This window comes from Oryzias latipes, chromosome 14 (assembly GCF_053564925.1).
Source record: "Oryzias latipes strain Hd-rR chromosome 14, Olatipes_Hd-rR_3.1".
NCBI lineage: Eukaryota > Metazoa > Chordata > Actinopteri > Beloniformes > Adrianichthyidae > Oryzias > Oryzias latipes.
Genome location: NC_136250.1, coordinates 25,249,739 through 25,266,640, shown reverse-complemented (window position 1 = coordinate 25,266,640; position 16,902 = coordinate 25,249,739). Strand labels below are relative to the sequence as shown.

Sequence of the window (16,902 nt, the reverse complement as noted above, 5' to 3'; positions counted from 1 at the left end):
TTTGTGTCAAAACGGGCCGGTTTCATTTGTGATCTCAGGTCGCATCTAACCCACAGAAACATAAATTTGAAAAATGCAGCTAATGTCTACGTGTTTTTAGAGGAAGGGACTAAACTGGTCACAGTCAGCCCAGAGTTAAAGTCTTTCACTGATGAAACTTGAGCAGAATTGATGAAAAACCTAGCACTAAAATCTTACCACCTTTCACCCCAAAGGTGTTTGTTTTGTAGGTTTGTTTTAGGGTTCTCCTGTAGTCCACCGTGTTCGAGGACTGGGACCTTTGCTCTGATGCAGATTGATCTGAAGGTTTTCATCAGACCTGTACATGTTTACTCAGAGATAACAGGACACCATCAGTTTGTAATAAGGCTTTTATTTCAGATCAGAAACAGAACCTTCTCTGCAGATCTTCGTCATTCCTGCTGGTTTTACAGCTGTGGTCGTCTTCCTCTTTACTCTAAACTTTCTGCGGAGGTTCTGCAGTCTGTGCGGCTGCTCTGTTCTTGCCCATAGATCGAAGGTGAAGCTGAAACAGAAGAAGTGACTTTGGGGGAAGCTGATTTCAGAAAACACAAATATCTGGCCTCATGTGGTTCCTGCAGCACTTTTCTGATTGTTCTACAATCTGTCAGAGTTCTGCTTTTGTTCTCTCACACAGTTTCTCAGACCTTCATGTCTCACCTTTAACCACTGAGAGATCCATATAATACAGCTCGTCATTGAACATTCCAGGGATCTCCACTCTGCATGCGTACAGTCCAGAATCTTCCTCCGTGACGTTCCGGATGGTCAGAGAAACATCTCCTTTGTTCAAATGTCCAAGCATCTGATACCTGCAGGAAGCTCTTCTTTCTTCCTTCACTCTGGATCCATCAGTGGCAAGGAGCTCATTTCTGCAGCCTAAGATGTATTGTGCGTCTCTGCCCCAGCACACTGGTATCTCTCCATTGGTGCTTATGTTGTATCCACAGCGCAAAGTGACGTCCTGCCCAACGTGAGCCACAATTCCGTCATCGTCGCAGTCAGAGGCTAAACACAGAGAAACTTCTGGTCAACTTTAAAACATTTTTTTGTGCAAAAACAGACATTTGTGCTGCCCAAATCACAATCAGTTCAAATGCAGCACTACCGAAGTGGATTTTCTTTTCCTAAACTCATGACAGAGATGTTCTTGGACCTGAAAGCTTCATGGATATGAGGTTCCATTTGTGCCAAAAATATCAAAATGTGTTTTTGCGTCTACTGTTATGTCTTTGGTCCATTGTCTATGTCTACTGAACGAGTTCATTTTACATTGGTTCATGTCTATGTATTACTAAGCAATATCTTCTGCATGCCCATGATTCTTTGATTATTACTTTGTATTAACTTTGTGATGTATATGCTTGCTTTATCCTTAAACTTTATCTTTGTCATTGTCCTTATCCCGTGTCGTTAACTACGGCGTCAGGAAGATCCTTAGCAACCGTTGCTAGTGTCGTTTGCTACGTCGTCTCACCATGTCGTCAGGAAGATCCTTAGCAACCGTTGCTAGTGTCGTTTGCTACGTCGTTTCACGTGTCGTCAGGAAGATCCTTAGCAACCGTTGCTAGTGTCGTTTGCAACGTTCTCTCACCATGTCGTGTCCTTAGATCTTGCTGTGTTTCAAATTTTGCAAAGGTCGTCAGAGAAGTCTTTTGTATGGTCGATAAATTGTTTCCCGTATTATCACGGAACAAAACACTTTAAAAAAAAAAAAACCTTTATTGACAATCCTGCAAATGCGCACTGCCAGAAGGGGGGGGGGGGGGGTGCAGCGTACAAAGGTTTCACGTTCCCGTTTAAAGTTATTTAGAGTATGGCTTTAATTTAATCTTATGATGAAACTATTATTTCAAATTATTTTGAAAAATGACTGATCTTTATAAAATATGTTGTTACAAATCTGATGGATAAACAAGGATCAGACGGGCTCAAAAACCAGTCAGTTTTCGACTGTTATATTCATAATTAGTGACTCGACCCACTAAAATTTGAGAAGGTAACTCATCAAAGATATTTTAAAGGCCTCCTTGCAAGGCCCCCGTAAATCGTTCAGCGGCAAAAAAATAAATATTGCCATGGACTAATGACTTGAGGGTTTATTTCTGAACAAATACATTAAATCAACACCAATGTGTTTGTAATTTTATTATTAATAAATCAGCCACGTTTTTCATGATCAGAACACAGCACATTCATAAATAGTCTTCGTAAAATGTTCATATTTATTATGTGTCATTCTCCCCGTTCAATAGAAGTAGTTCGCCTCCAGATCAGGTGGTGGCGGTAATGCGCCACTTTGTTTTCGTGTCAAGCGTTGTATGCATGCCCCCCCCCCCCACCCCCCCCCCCCACACCCCCCCCACCCTTTCTGGCAATACGCGTTTGAGGGAATATCAAAATAAAGTTCATCTTAAAAACGTGTTGTCATGGTTAACCCTGACGTCTGCTTTGATAAACATTTCTTTTTCGTTCCGTGGTAGTACAGGAAAAAATTTACCGGCCGTACAAAGGACTTTTCTGACGACTTTGGCAAAATTTGAAAAACGAGAACATCTAACGACAAAACACGGGGAAACGTCGTAGCTAACGACAGTAGCAAACACCCTAGCTAACGACAGTAGCTAACGACAATAGCTAACGACAATAGCTATCGACAGTAGCTATCGACAGTAGCAACGGTTGCTAAGTCCTGACGACAAAGTGAGACGACCAAAGACATAGACAGTGGACACAAAAACAGATTTTTGGCACAAATGGAACCTCATACATGGATACACTTGTTAGCAATATAATCAAATTTCTGGAGTGGTCCATTTATATCCACAGTATTTTTAAAACTGATTTGTGCAGAGAAATAACTTAATGCATTTAGTACTTTGAGATTGGACTGCTTTAATTCTACATTGTTAGACCTTTTAACACAATTTTTGGACATGTCTTTATTTACAGTTTATATTTTGTACAATTTTACCTATTGTACATACTGAGATATTTTTATATTATATTTTGTTATTTTCATCTTTGCACTGAAATAGTGATGCTTCAATTTCATTGCACAATGGACAATGACAATAAAAGCCTACATATCTATCTATCTATCTATCTATCTATCTATCTATCTATCTATCTATCTATCTATCTATCTATCTATCTATCTATCTATCTATCTATCTATCTATCTATCTATCTATCTATCTATCTATCTATCTATCTATCTATCTATCTATCTATCTATCTATCTATCTATCTATCTATCTATCTATCTATCTATCTATCTATCTATCTATCCATCTATCTATCTTTTAGAGACAGTTTAGATCCCTTTGGTGTCCTAGCAGGGATCAAAGCTGGGCATCTCATTTTCATCAATGATATGTTCATTTTTTCAAACTGTTTCAATATGATTTGCTGATGAGGCATTTTTTATTTTATTATACAGACGATTATAACAAACTTAGCAATATGATAAATAGAGGTAATTACAGTTTTTCTCAGTCGCTTTAGTACAATTCTCAGATCAGAATGAAATTCCCCAAACTATTTGTTCAATCTTCACATCATGATGTCACTTGTGCACATCATATAAGCAGTTTCTCACTTCTTTGAACAAGTTGCAATTGCTTTAGTACATCCATGCAAATGATAATGTACAATTCTCTGCTATTTGCCACATTATGAATTGTTTATGTCATGTTGATCAAAATGTATTATATAGTTCACTGTGCAATAGTCTTACTCCTCAAAACACCTAGTCATTAGTTCATAGTATAAGTCATTAACTGCAAAATGGTTGACCAAGTTGTCATAATGTGACAAACATATTTCGCTACATTGCAAGAGAGGATATTCGCTGTGATGTGGATGAGAATTTGTGGCCTAACATACAGGAATGACAAGAGGTGTAGGAAGACCACACCAATTCCTACTGCACTGCCTGTACTGTTGTACAGAATATTGTCCTATCTTTTTTTCCCTTTGTGTTACTGTTTGCAGTGGGTTTTTTCTATGTTGGTATGACATGGTCTGTCAACAAATTACAATACGAACAATAAAAGTGTAAATGTGAATTTTGCCAAGTCTCTTGCAATCAAACAAAAAAGGTGAAACTTACATTTTACAATAATTGTCATCAAAACTTTTGCCATATGAACAATTGAACAATATGAACAATAAAAGTGTAAATGTGAATCTTGTCAAGTCTCTTGCAATCAAACAAAAAAGGTGTAACTTACATTTTACAATAATTGTCATCAAAACTTTCGCCATAGTTTACATCAGAACCTCCCTCTAAAGTACACAGTTATATTGACAACATGACTAAGTAATTTGACTGTCTTGTTCGTAGACAATGACACAAGGACTTGACATTCTGATGGCACTGACATGTTCAGTGACAGAAAGACTTAGTTTTGAGAGATGAACTAAAGATTTTGAGCAAGTTACAGGCTTTTGCAAGAAATCCATAGTGTTTTGCTGTTTGTACAAATTGTTTTGAGAAATGGACACACGTATTTGCAAACTTCAATTCTGATCTGAGAATTGTACTAAAGCGACTGAAAAAAACTGTAAATAAACACTCCAAGTGCCCAAGACTGCCCGACCATCTAAACTCTCCAAGTCAGGATTCCCTGTTTCTCATCCTGTTACTCATCTGCAATCCTCAGCCGTCATCCATGCCATTGGATCTGCATCCTGCAAAAATAAATCATCAAACTTACGTCAGTTACTCAGTGTTACGGGTTCCAGCATCTGGGTCTGTCTCGGTTCTTTGACATCATGACAGAACGAACTGACCAAACTCCTGACCCAGCTGACCCGGAAGGACTCCGTCTTACCATCTCGCAACAAGGTGTCCTCCTTAATAGTCAAGCTGACGCACTAACACAGATGTCTTCAGCGCAACAGGAGCTTTTCCACCGCCTCGACAGTATAACACAACCTCTTTTTGAATTAACCGGACAGGTTACCAATTCCACAGCTGCAGCATCTCATCCTCCTTCAGGTAACATTTCAGCTCCCGCCCCAGCCACGTCACCGGAAAACTTCCGCCTTCAGTCAGAACCATTCTATGGAGATGTTGAAGCCTGTGGAGGGTTCCCACTACTATGCCAGGTAATTTTCCAGCAAGCACCCAGGTGTTATCAAACCGATCACAGTAAAATCAATCTCATAAAATACGCTGGACGGCCATCCCATCTCTCACATACAGTTTGACCGGTTCATAGAAGAATTTCTCCTGGTCTTCGACCAGCCACGCAAGCAGGAAGAAGCTACCTGGCGATTAATTAGCCTCAAGCAACGCAATTGTCCGGGCAGTGAACATTAAATTGATTTCCGTATCCTGGCAGTAGAAGCGGGTTGGCCCAAACCCCCACTCAAAGGAATTTTTTTGATCAATCTCTCAATGATAACATTAAAGATAATTTTTGTTCCCAGCCAGAAACCAGTCACTTTGAAGACCTAGTTACTGCAGCTCTACGATCGGATGTCTGGCTATGTGAACGCCAAGCTGAAAGAAACCACCAGAACCGTAAGTAAACTTCCACTACCACGTACCGCACTACTTCATCTAACCTCTCTTCTCCGTCAGACCTCGAATCCACTAAGAACATCTCAGAGGAGCCCATGCAGGTTGGTCAGCAGAAGAAAGTCAAAAGCGAAAAGACGAATGTGTTTTTACTGGGGAAATCAAGGCCACCTAGTGAACCAATGCAAGCTTCGTTTAAACTCCAGAACCCCCCGTTAGTGAATAAACTATGGGGGGATAAAATTGCTCATCGCGATGAAAATAATTATTTCTTTGCTCCTGTCAAAGTGACGATTCAAAGGTTCATGAGTTCAAGGCTCTTATTGATTCTGGCGCTGAACAAAGTTTTATTGATCAACACCTAGTATTCCAACTATGTATTCCCACCAAACCTCTCAGTTCCCCTATCAAAGCTGCTGGGTTAGGTGGACAGCACTTGTCTAGGATCACTCACCGCACTAAATCCATCCTTTTTCTCACCTCCAGCAACCACAGAGAGTACCTGCAGTTTTTTGTCACCCGATCCCCCCATACCCCTATAGTTCTTGGATTTTTTTGGCAAAAACGTCACAACCCTCAGATTAACCAGTCCACTCATCGTATCACTAACTGGAGTGCATTTTGTTTGGCTAACTGCCTCCACTCTGCTATCCCCTCCACGACCACTACCGTCCCCAACATAACAGATACCGCGGACCTGTCCAAAGTACCCTCGTGTTACCATGACCTTAAGACGGGCTTTTGCAAAGCCAAGGCTAGTGCCTTGCCTCCTCACAGGCCCTATGACTGCGCAGTTAATCTACTCAATGATGTCACTTTGCCTAAGGGCAAATTGTTTAGTCTTTCGGGCCTCGAAAAAAACAGCTATCGAAAACTGCATGCATGAAGTCCTCTCCTTAGTCACATCCGTCGCTCCTCCTCTCCTGTCGGTGAAGGTTTCTTCTTCGTCGAGAAAAAAGATAATTTCTTACAACCCTGCATTGATCACCGTGAACTAAACCAAATCACCATGAAAAGATAAATATTCACAACCCCTCATCTGTCCAGGAAGCTCGCATTTTTTCAAAACTAGATCTGCAAAACGCTTATCATCTGGTCCCTATCCGGGAGGGGGACGAGTCGAAAACCACCTTCAACACCCCATAAGGCCATCATGAACATCTTTCAATGCCCTTCGGTCTCAATAACGACCTGACAGTTTTTCAAAGACTGGTCAATGACGTTCTACGCGATTTCCTCAATTGTTTTGTTTTTGTTTACATCAACGACATTCTTATTTATTTTAGTGATTTCTCCCAACACCACCATGACGTCCGTTTTGTTCTGGAAAGACTCCTAGAAAACCAGCTATTTGTCAAGTCCGAAAAATGTGAATTTTACGTTTCCACAGTTCAACAGTTTCTGGGTTTCACTCATTTTTATTGCCAATTCATTCGCAATTACAGCACCATTGCCGCTCCTCTCACTCAACTCACCTCTATCACCACACTTTACGTTTGGAACTCCGGCGCCGACACTGCCTTCAATAGACTCAAAGAACTGTTTTCGGCCCCTATACTCATCCAACCTGACATTCAGAGACAGTTTATTGTGGAAGTGGATGCTTCCGATTCAGGTGTTGGTGCCGTTCTCTCTCAAAGGGAAGAATCTTCAGGAAAACTCAAACCATGTGCCTACTTCTCCCGCAAACTCTCACCCGCTGAATTTATGCTGAAATTATGATGTTGGCAACAGGAAACTCTTGGCTATCAAACTCGCCTTGGAGGAATGGCGTCATTGGCTGGAGGGGGCTGAACATCCATTCATTGTCTGGACCGACCATAATAACCTGGCATACCTACGTTCGGCCAAACGCCTCAACTCTTGCCAGGCTTGCTGGTGCTTGTTTTTTGACTGTTTCGACTTCGTCATCACCTACTTTCCCGGCAGTTGCAATATTAAACCTGATGCTCTCTCCAGGAAATTTAACCAATCTGAATCCGTCAACCAATCCACCATCATTCCTGCAACCTGCATTGCGGGGAACCTCACATGAGACATTGAAACTAGGGTCTTACATGCCCAAGGTGAGGAACCCAACCACGCTCCATGTCCCCAAGGGACCTTATAAGTACCCTCTTCCCTCAGGTCCGACATCCTTACTTGGGGACACGCCTCGCGTATCTCCTGCTATGGCGGGGTACACAGGACTCTCAATCTCCTCAAGAAACTGGGGGTTGGGGCGGGGGGATGCCCGGAACTCCTGGGTGGTGGTGGGGTGCTCGCCTGGGCTGTGGGCGTCCTTCTCCGGTGGGGCCCTGCGTTGGGTTCTCCCGGCGCGGCGGGGGGGCTGCTCTCCTGGTTGGGCTGGGGCGGCGCTCTCTTTCCCTCCGTGCCTCCCTGCTCTCTGGCTCTGGGGGCCTTGCGGCGGCCCTGCTGGCCCTGGCCTGGGTGGCGGGCTTGGTCGCCCGGGCGGCGGTTGTTCCCTGTCGGTTCCCGTGTGGCGTTGGGGGGATTCCGGCTGCCGCTGCTGGTGCGGTGGGGGTCTTGGGGTGGGGATGGCTGGGCACTCTCCTTCCTTCTTTTCACGTTCCACCATCCATTTTAGAAGAACATAAACACTCACCTGGGCACAGGTGTTAGCTCACCTTTGCACTAACAGTTTGCATGACTGAATGACTGAAATATTTCACATTAGTTGGATTTAAGGCATAAGTATGCGTGTGAACACTATCTGTTTTGTGTACATGTCGACAGGTGGACATTTTTCCAACTAACAGGTGTGTTTATAACATTTGAGTGTGTGTGTGGACAGGCTCCGCCCTTTTTGTACTACATTTGAACCTTACCGTAATGATTAACAACCAGTAAACTTGTTGCTTTATGCTGCTTCATGGTCTTATCCCCCTTCCCCTCCTATTATCACCCCCTACCCCCCCTCTCTCTAACGTCCCTCTCTCTTCTTCCCCTCTTTCCTTTTCCGTCCGGTCCAACACCAAAGATTTTCAGACATGTTTTAAATTAATAAAGTTTGGCCTCAATTACAAAAGGGGTTTATTCAGGCATACCTTTGGTTTGTCTGAAGATTAATAACCCCTCTTGTTAAAGTAAAATATGTCCAACCCAAGAGGCCCTCAGCTCTCATCTGACTGCCCAGTTGTTGGACAGGACAAGTTAAAAAAAAAAAAAAAAAAAAAAAAGAAATGTTTATTCTTGGGAAGGACATGACTATATTGTGGCCTGTACCATCTGTGCTCGCCCCAAGACGTCAAACTCACCCCTTGCTGGTTACCTGCTTCCGCTACCCACTCCCAGTCGCCCTTGGTCCCACGTTGCAGTGGACTTCGTTACTGGTTTGCCTCCCTCTCATGGACACACAGTTATAGTCGACTGTTTCTCAAAGTCTGCTCGTTTCGTCACCCATCCTCAACTCCCTACAGCTACAGAGACCGCTGACATCCTGGTCGATCAGGTTTTCTGCCATCATGGGATACCCTCCAACATTGTTTTGGACCGTGGTCCCCAATTCAACTTGCAGGTCTGGAAGGATATCTGTTCTGCTCTAGGTGCCACTGCCAGCCTGACGTCTGAATACCAACCCGCAGTACAATGGCCAGGTGGAGAGAGCCAATCAAGACCTGGAAGCAGCACTCCATTGACTGGCAGCTCAGACTGGCGTCCTGGACCGCCAGGTGGCAGTCGTTGAGGGGGGGTACTGTCATGGTGCCTCTGGCAGCTCTCCTCCCCCTCCCCTCTTTGCTCTGCTCCTGAGTACTCCCAGCTGTATCCACTCATCTCATCGACCTCCAGCAGTCTTAAGGAGATCCAGCCCAAGCATTCATCCCCAGTTCGTTGCTCCTCCATGGTGCTTAGTCTGGTCGCTCATGTTCTCGCTCTCGAAGCTTAAGCCTTACGCCAGGATTCCTGTTCCTGCAGAAACCCTCCAGCCACAGGATTCCCCGTTTCTCATCCTGTTACTCATCTGCAATCCTCAGCCGTCATCCACGCCATTGGATCTGCTTCATCAAAAATAAATCTTCTAACTTACCTTACTCTCTCCAGTTTTCCTTCCGGTTCCAGCATCTGGGTCTGTCTCGGTTCTTTGAAATCATGACAGTTTCAATGATAAATCAATCCACACATATCCTAGAAAACTCTGTAAATGTTTACTCTACTTCTCTTGAATATGACCATACTTCACGTATTGTATAAAATGTGGGGTAGCAACTATGAGAGTTCACTGAATCCTCTCTTTTCATTTCAAAAACAAGCCTTTAGAATACAAACACTTTATTAATCCAGACTTAAAAAGCCTGTGTCATTTTTTAAGACATTTTCTGTAGCACGGCAGGAGCGTGGGCGGTACTTTTGGTGTGGAAGCTAATGCCGCTATTTCCCATCAGCCCTTTGTTTACACTGTCTCTATCTAGCTTTTGGCTCATAAGCCTAAGATACCATGAGCAAAGCTAAAAAAACTGTAAGCAATATCAGATATCAGAGCTAACCAGCTGCAGACTTTTAAACCAGTTGGCAGCTCAGGTGAGGAAAGTAAGGACGTTGGTGGGTCTTTTTGTCTGAAAGTGAATGCATCAAACTTATGTGGGAGAAGGCAGACTTTGGCCAGCCCATCGCAGATGCTGTGTCACAAACCTGACCTCTTTAAAGGTCACTGGGTTTTTAAACAAAGGATAGTGCACTTAGGGAGATTTCTGCAATAGTGTAATAATATCCACTAATGATTTGCCAATACCACCTTCATATTTATTACTTGATAAATAACCTGCGCTTGGACTTAAAAAGAAAGAAATGCACCACAGCCGTCCCATTTTAGCAATGTGATAGCTTTTTTGTGGCTAATTTGACAACTAGTGAGGTTTTATTGGGCTAATTTGGTGTTAAGCTAATTCTTTAGAAACATGCCAGCTCTTTTGGATCATTTGTTATCTACTGAGGTTTTTTTTAGGCTAATTTGGAGTCTAGCAACACACTAAATGATTTGGTAAATCTGGCATGCATTGAAGATTTTTTAGCAGTTTTTCATACAAAGTTTTAAAACTTTGAGCAAACTTCTGCAGTCTATCATAATTCTTTAAGGACCTCAAGACTTTAAGCAAATTTAGCTTTTTACAACTTGTTGTGTCTTGCTCATGGCTAAAGGCTGGTGTCATCGAGAAAGTTGACGCATCACCCTGGGTTTCATTGTTGTCACTGGACGAAAAAATGGTGGAATTAGGCTATGTGCAGATTTGAGGGAACCAAACAAAGCCGTCATCACCTGACTGCTATCCATTGCCACATATGGCTGAAATTTTTGCTAACCTGCAGGGTGCAAAAATGTTTTCCACAATTGACCTGGCTAATGCATATCAGCTGCCTCTTCACGAAGAGAGCAGAGACCTCACAGCATTCATTGCTCATGATGGTCTCTTCAGATTTTGCAGGGTTCCACACGGACACGCTTCTGCCCCCTCAGATTTCCAGAAAATGATGAGAGAAAATTACTTGGATGATCTCATTGTTTTTGGCAAAACCATTTCCGAACATGATCAGGACCTTGATGCTGTCCTTCAGAGGCTCAAGGAAGCTGGACTAGTGCTCAATGACCAAAAATGCAGTTTCAGAAAACCATCATTGTGCTTTTTGGGTCATGTCGTTAGTATAGATGGCATTCTTCCTGATCAGGACCACATTGAGGCTGTACTGAAAGCCCCTACTTCATCTGATGCTGCTTCGAGGAAGTTAAACACCTCCTGGTTACCAGTGCTGCTTTGGCACCTTTTGATCCTACACACTGTGGTGTCCACTGATGCCAGTGACTGTGGACTGGGTGCTGTCCTAGCTCAAGTGCACCCTGATGGCACTGAGAAAACGTTGGCTTCTGCCTCACGTACATTGACTGGCACAGAACAGAAATATAATACTGTCGAGAAAGAAGCACTTGCATGCGTCTGGGAAACTTAGAAATGGCAAACATATTTATGGGGACAAGGTTTTACTCTCCGCACAGATCACCAAGCATTGACAACCCTGCTGACCACAAAAGGGATGGGTCGAGCTGGAATGCGTATTGCCCGCTGGTCTGCTCGCTTACTCTGTTTTGATTACAACATCATTTACCAACCAGGCTCTCAGAATCTGACAGTAGATTGTCTTTCCCGCCTTCCCTTGCCTGTTGCTGATAGATTAATTCCGAGTCCAGAACCAGATAGACTAGCTCACATTTCAGCTGCTTTGTCTTCACTTCCCGGTTTCTGACTTCGAATTGGCATGTTTTTCTTGCCCTGAATTGTCTGGGTTACGTTCTCAAATGGAAAAGGGTTGACCTGCTTCTATTAAGTCAGTCAGTGAGGCACTTGCTCCTTATTACAACAAACATCAAAAGATTAACTTTCAGCATTAGATACATTCATCCTCAGAGGTTCGAGGATGTTGCGCCACTTTCTGTGAGACCTATGCTAATTACTCTTGCCCATGAGAATCATCAAGGAATTGTGCGCACTAAACAGCGCTTGAGGGACCTTTATTGGTGGCCAAAGATGGACTCCTAAGTCCAGGCTGCTATAGCCTCATGTGTCAGTCTAATTACAAAACAGCCCATACACATCCCCTGCAGCCTGTTCCACTTCCTGATGGACAATGGAAGAAGCTGGGAGTTGACATTGTCGGACCTTTTGAGACAGCTGACCCAACCTGCAGATTTGCCATCGCGCTGACTGATTACTATTCTAAGTGGCCTGAACTTGCTTTTTCACCTACTTCTACTGCTAATGATGTCATTTGGTTCTTGTCTAGTGTTTTTAGTCGTCATGATAACCCCGAAAACATAGTCACCGATAATGGTGCACAGTTTACCTCTCATGTTTTCGCGTCTTTTATTCTTCTGCGAGGCATTACACACGGCAGAACATCTGTCTACTACCCAGCTGCCAATGGGGCGGTTGAGAGATTTCACAGTGGTCTCAGGTCCTGTATTCAGACTGCAATTCAGCAATCCCTACCTTGGACACAGACTGTGATGGACTGGCTCCAGGTGTACCGTGCAACTCCACATGCGACCACCTCCATCTGTCCTTATGAACTATTACACGGTAGGATGATGCGTACCAAACTTGACATTCTTCCAATACCCCTGCGGTTTCTCCTTTGGATAACGTGGCACGTTGCTCAGTTCATAAACAGCACAGCACTATGCACATTACACCTACTCGAGACGTGATGCACGTACACCATCTTTTCTGCCAGGAGAGAAAGTGTGAATAAGAAAGCCACATCATGTTGCTAAAGCACACCCCAGCTTTACTGATCCTGCAACTGTGGAGAGGGCCAAAGGTGCAAACTCATTCTTACTCAGTGATGGGAAGACATGGAACGCAACACATCTTGCTCGTTTTCCTGAGTGGACTGAACAAGCTGATACTCAATCATTGCATACGGATGACACTTCTCCAGCCACATGGAAACCAGTTCGTGTTAAAAACAAACCTAGATGGCACAAGGATCATGATATGTAATCGATTTTGTTTGTAGCTGTGAGTTCGTAAAATTTTCAGATTTTCAAGTTATAGCCATTCATAGAACAACACATAAACGACATGTTACAGCTTTTGTTTACTGGTTTATACTTATTGTTTAGACTGAGTGACTTGGTTACTAAAGGTGTTAGGTACAGTACCTCACTGTGGAAGAGTTAATTACAATGTGTGAATATTACTTTATATAAGTATCTTCCTATACAGAGAGAGGAAATAGTGTGTCGTGTTCATGTTCATGTTACGTTCATGTTTACTCCATGCCACTAGGAGGCGCTGGAAGGGAGATGCAGAAATGAGAAATGAGGAAGTGAGAGAAAGGAATGAAAATGGAGAACTGTTGTTGAACGTAAATAAAGCTTCTGTTAACCTACAATGTTCGTCTTCTTACGCCCGAATACTAAACAAATGTTGCCTTTTTAGCAAACCCCTTTAGCAGTTAAATTCAATTGCTTCACCATCTTCAGTGACCACATTCTGCAAAAAGAATTCAAATTAGTTAGCTAATGCAACTTTTCTAGTTTCTTTTTTTTCTAATCAATGTATAAATTAATTTATTAAATACATGTTATATGTATCTATATTTTTTATATCATCCTGTTTTTAGTAGTTAAATTTCTTGAAAAACCAAATCAATCAATCATTTGTGCACAGTCTTGTCTAGATCAGAACAACTGGTGAAGCTGCTTATCATTCTTCTAATGGAAAAACATCAGGTTCATCTATAGCTTTACACATTTCTGCTTCTGTCCAAACAAATGAAACTAAGGAGAAACTAATGAAACCACAGTGATGCTTAGCAGGAGTGTGGCTTTTTTTAAGAAACTCCTGATCATTCTTTGATCATTTTCTCACCTGGTTTAACGGTCAATTGGATATTATGTTTCTCATCGTTGAACAGTCCACTAATCTTCACTCTGCATCCGTACATTCCAGCATCTTCCTCTGTCACGTTCACGATGGTCAGAGAAACGTCTCCTTCATCCAGTCGTCCCAGCAGCTGATACCTGCTGGAAGTTTGGGTTTCTGCTTTCACTTTATGTCCGTCTGTGGCCAGGAGCTTGTCGCTGCAGCCGCTGATAGGAACACGACCTCGACCCCAGCACACCTTTGTAGGTCCGTTGGTTTTTATGTCATATTTACAGGGCAGAGTGATGCTCTGACCTATTCGCCCGGTAAGTTTCCTATCACATTCAGAGACTGAAGACAGAAACATTTTTTAAAAGTTCAGCACAGCAAACCATAAATTCTCTGAAAAAACAAATGTGCTCCTGCTGTCTGTTTGTTTTGGACTCAAGTCCAGCTGACGCAGGAGAAAAGTCTGAAGGTCGGTTTGTTTCACAGTGGAAAAAACTGGAGTACATCAGAATACAGAGTACCTGTGAGGAGCGCCAGCAGCAGCAGCAGGATCTTCATGACTGACAGTTATCGCACAAACACACACACTGACACACTGCAGCACAGAGACACACTGAGTCACTCACAGAGGAGGACCACACTGTAAAAGAGGCGGAAACCAAGAACAAATCACAGAGCACCAGCAGACCCCAGAGGCAGCCACACTTCATCAGAAATAAAAAAGTTATGTTTCTCTTTGAACCCAAAAACTGGAATACAGTAAACCCTTGTTTTTCGCGGGGGTTACGTTCCAAAAAGAACCCGTGATAGTCAAAATCTGTGAAGTAGAAACCTTTTTTTTTTAACAATTATTATACAATTAAATTCTCTATCATGCATTGAAAAGAAAGAACAAACTGTTTTACAGGCTCATGCATTTGTTTCACAAATAAAAGTACTTTAGAAAAGGTTTTTCAACAAATATCTTCTGTACTGTACTGTCAAATAATAACTTTAATCATCAATGTGAACAGAAGGCTTCAAATCGCGGAGATTAGCCCCGCCCACCACGACCCGAGAGTAATTATATTAAACGGGAGAAAATTTAAAATGATTATTAATGATTGTTATTATTAAAAAAATACAAAGTACGGTCAGACAAATAGTGACTCAGGTGTATTTCACTGCTCTTGAGCCGCAGCATCCTGACTCCGCTCTGCAGTGTTTTCTCCCTTTGAAGCCCGCGGTGCAGCTGTGTTTGTTCGGGAGAAGAACACAGTGATTGACAGTTGTTGTTGTCGCTCTTTTTTCCATGGGTTATAGAGAAACTCGCAATTGCAAGATGATTTGCACGTATCTGTTGTAAATTTGGCAAGCTGTTTTACCTACGTGTACATATTAGACTGCAACGTTATTGACGCACAGGTAGAGAAGAAGCGGAGTGACTTTTTAGCCAATCAGAATCCAGAACACAATGCACGATGCAAATCCGTGAAGTAGCGAAACCGTGAAAAGTAAACCGTGTTATAGCAAGGGATCACTGTACATCACACTTTAGGCCATTTCCTGCAGACTGAGATTGAAGATCAGCAATTGGGATTTTCTTTTGGGTGATTTCAATTTACATGTGGACGATCCATCAGACTTGTCCAAGATTTATTTAGACAATTAAACAGCCTTGCATTTTACTCAGCATGTCAATGCCCCCAACCACAACAAAGGTCACACACATTTACAGATTTAGCCATCCAAAATTTCAACAATAAAGTCATGTCAATATTGGACAAAGTCGATTCTTTAAAAATAAAAACAGCTAAAACCAAAACATCCCTCATCAACAGAGGATACCCAGAGAAATTCCAAGGGGGGAAAACAAAATGAATCATTCCTTTCCAATTTTTCATATACAAATAAAAATTTATACAATATCATGACTTTATTGAACACACAATGCAGTACAACAATAGGAATACAACTCAAAATTAATAGCCGATAATTATCTAAACCAAAAATCTTTTCTCTACAGTTGAGCGGTTAATCCAGGGGTCCCCAAATCCGAGCCTCAAGGGCCGGTGTCCTGCTGGTTTTCCAGAATCCCTGCCTTATTTGCTGCTGATTACCTGGATCAGGTGTGTTTAGCCAATAAGGAGCTTCAATGGCAGGTTGGTTGGAATACGTGCAGGACACCTGCCCTCGAGGCCTGGATTTGGGGACCCCTGGGTTAATCAATTCAGTCTCTTCTGGTCGATGAACTACTCTCAGCAGTACAATGTGTGAGGAGTTTGCAGTCCACTTTACTGATCTGATCAATAATATTAGATCTATTATATTACTTAATACCCAATAATAATAATAATGGATTAAATTTATCTGCACTTTTCCAGACGCACAAAGCGTTTACAGTGTGTCCATTATTCATTCAGTCCTCATACATACTTGGTGATGATAAACTGGCCTAGGGCTGACTGACAGAGGCGAGGGTGCCAGTTCGCGCCACAGCCCCTCTGACTCCTCTCTCTTTGCACTGGGGAGCTCAGCAACGCCAAACAACTCGGAAGAACATGGAAAACAAATTGAATGACTGAAGAGTTCTGTCCCTTCACAACAAGTGGTCAGATCAAGGACACTCTCCAGGAGGTAGGTGTATGTGTGTCGAAGTCGACAATCAAGAGAAGACTTCACCAGAGTGAATACAGTTGGCTCACTAATGGCTTACAAGATGTAAGCCATTAGTGAGCCTCAAAAACAGGAAGGCCAGATTAGAGTTTACAAAACATCTAAACAGTTTTCACAGTTCTGGAAAAACATCCTATGGACAGATGAGACCAAGATCAACTTGTACCAGAGTGATGGAAAGAGCAGGCTATGGAGAAGGAAAGGAACTGCTTATGATCTTGAGCATACCACCTCATCAGTGAAGCATGGTGGTGGTATTGTCATGGTGTGGGCATGTATGGCTGCTAATGGAACTGGTTTCCTTGTATTTATTGATGATGTGACTGCTGA

The 16,902-nt window shown here is 42.6% G+C and overlaps 1 protein-coding gene across 1 annotated transcript; it reads right to left on the bottom strand.

Annotated features, from left to right (window-relative positions):
- Positions 1-357: 357 nt before the first annotated feature.
- Positions 358-14,571, bottom strand: LOC101173357 (sialic acid-binding Ig-like lectin 12). The gene is made up of 4 exons (XM_023962383.2): positions 14,439-14,571; positions 13,915-14,259; positions 682-1,029; positions 358-526 (listed from the first exon to the last, which is right to left on the bottom strand). Exons 1-4 carry the CDS (start codon positions 14,473-14,475, stop codon positions 453-455), a joined length of 804 nt encoding a protein of 267 aa, XP_023818151.1. The 5' UTR covers positions 14,476-14,571; the 3' UTR covers positions 358-452.
- Between the last annotated feature and the right edge of the window lie 2,331 nt (positions 14,572-16,902).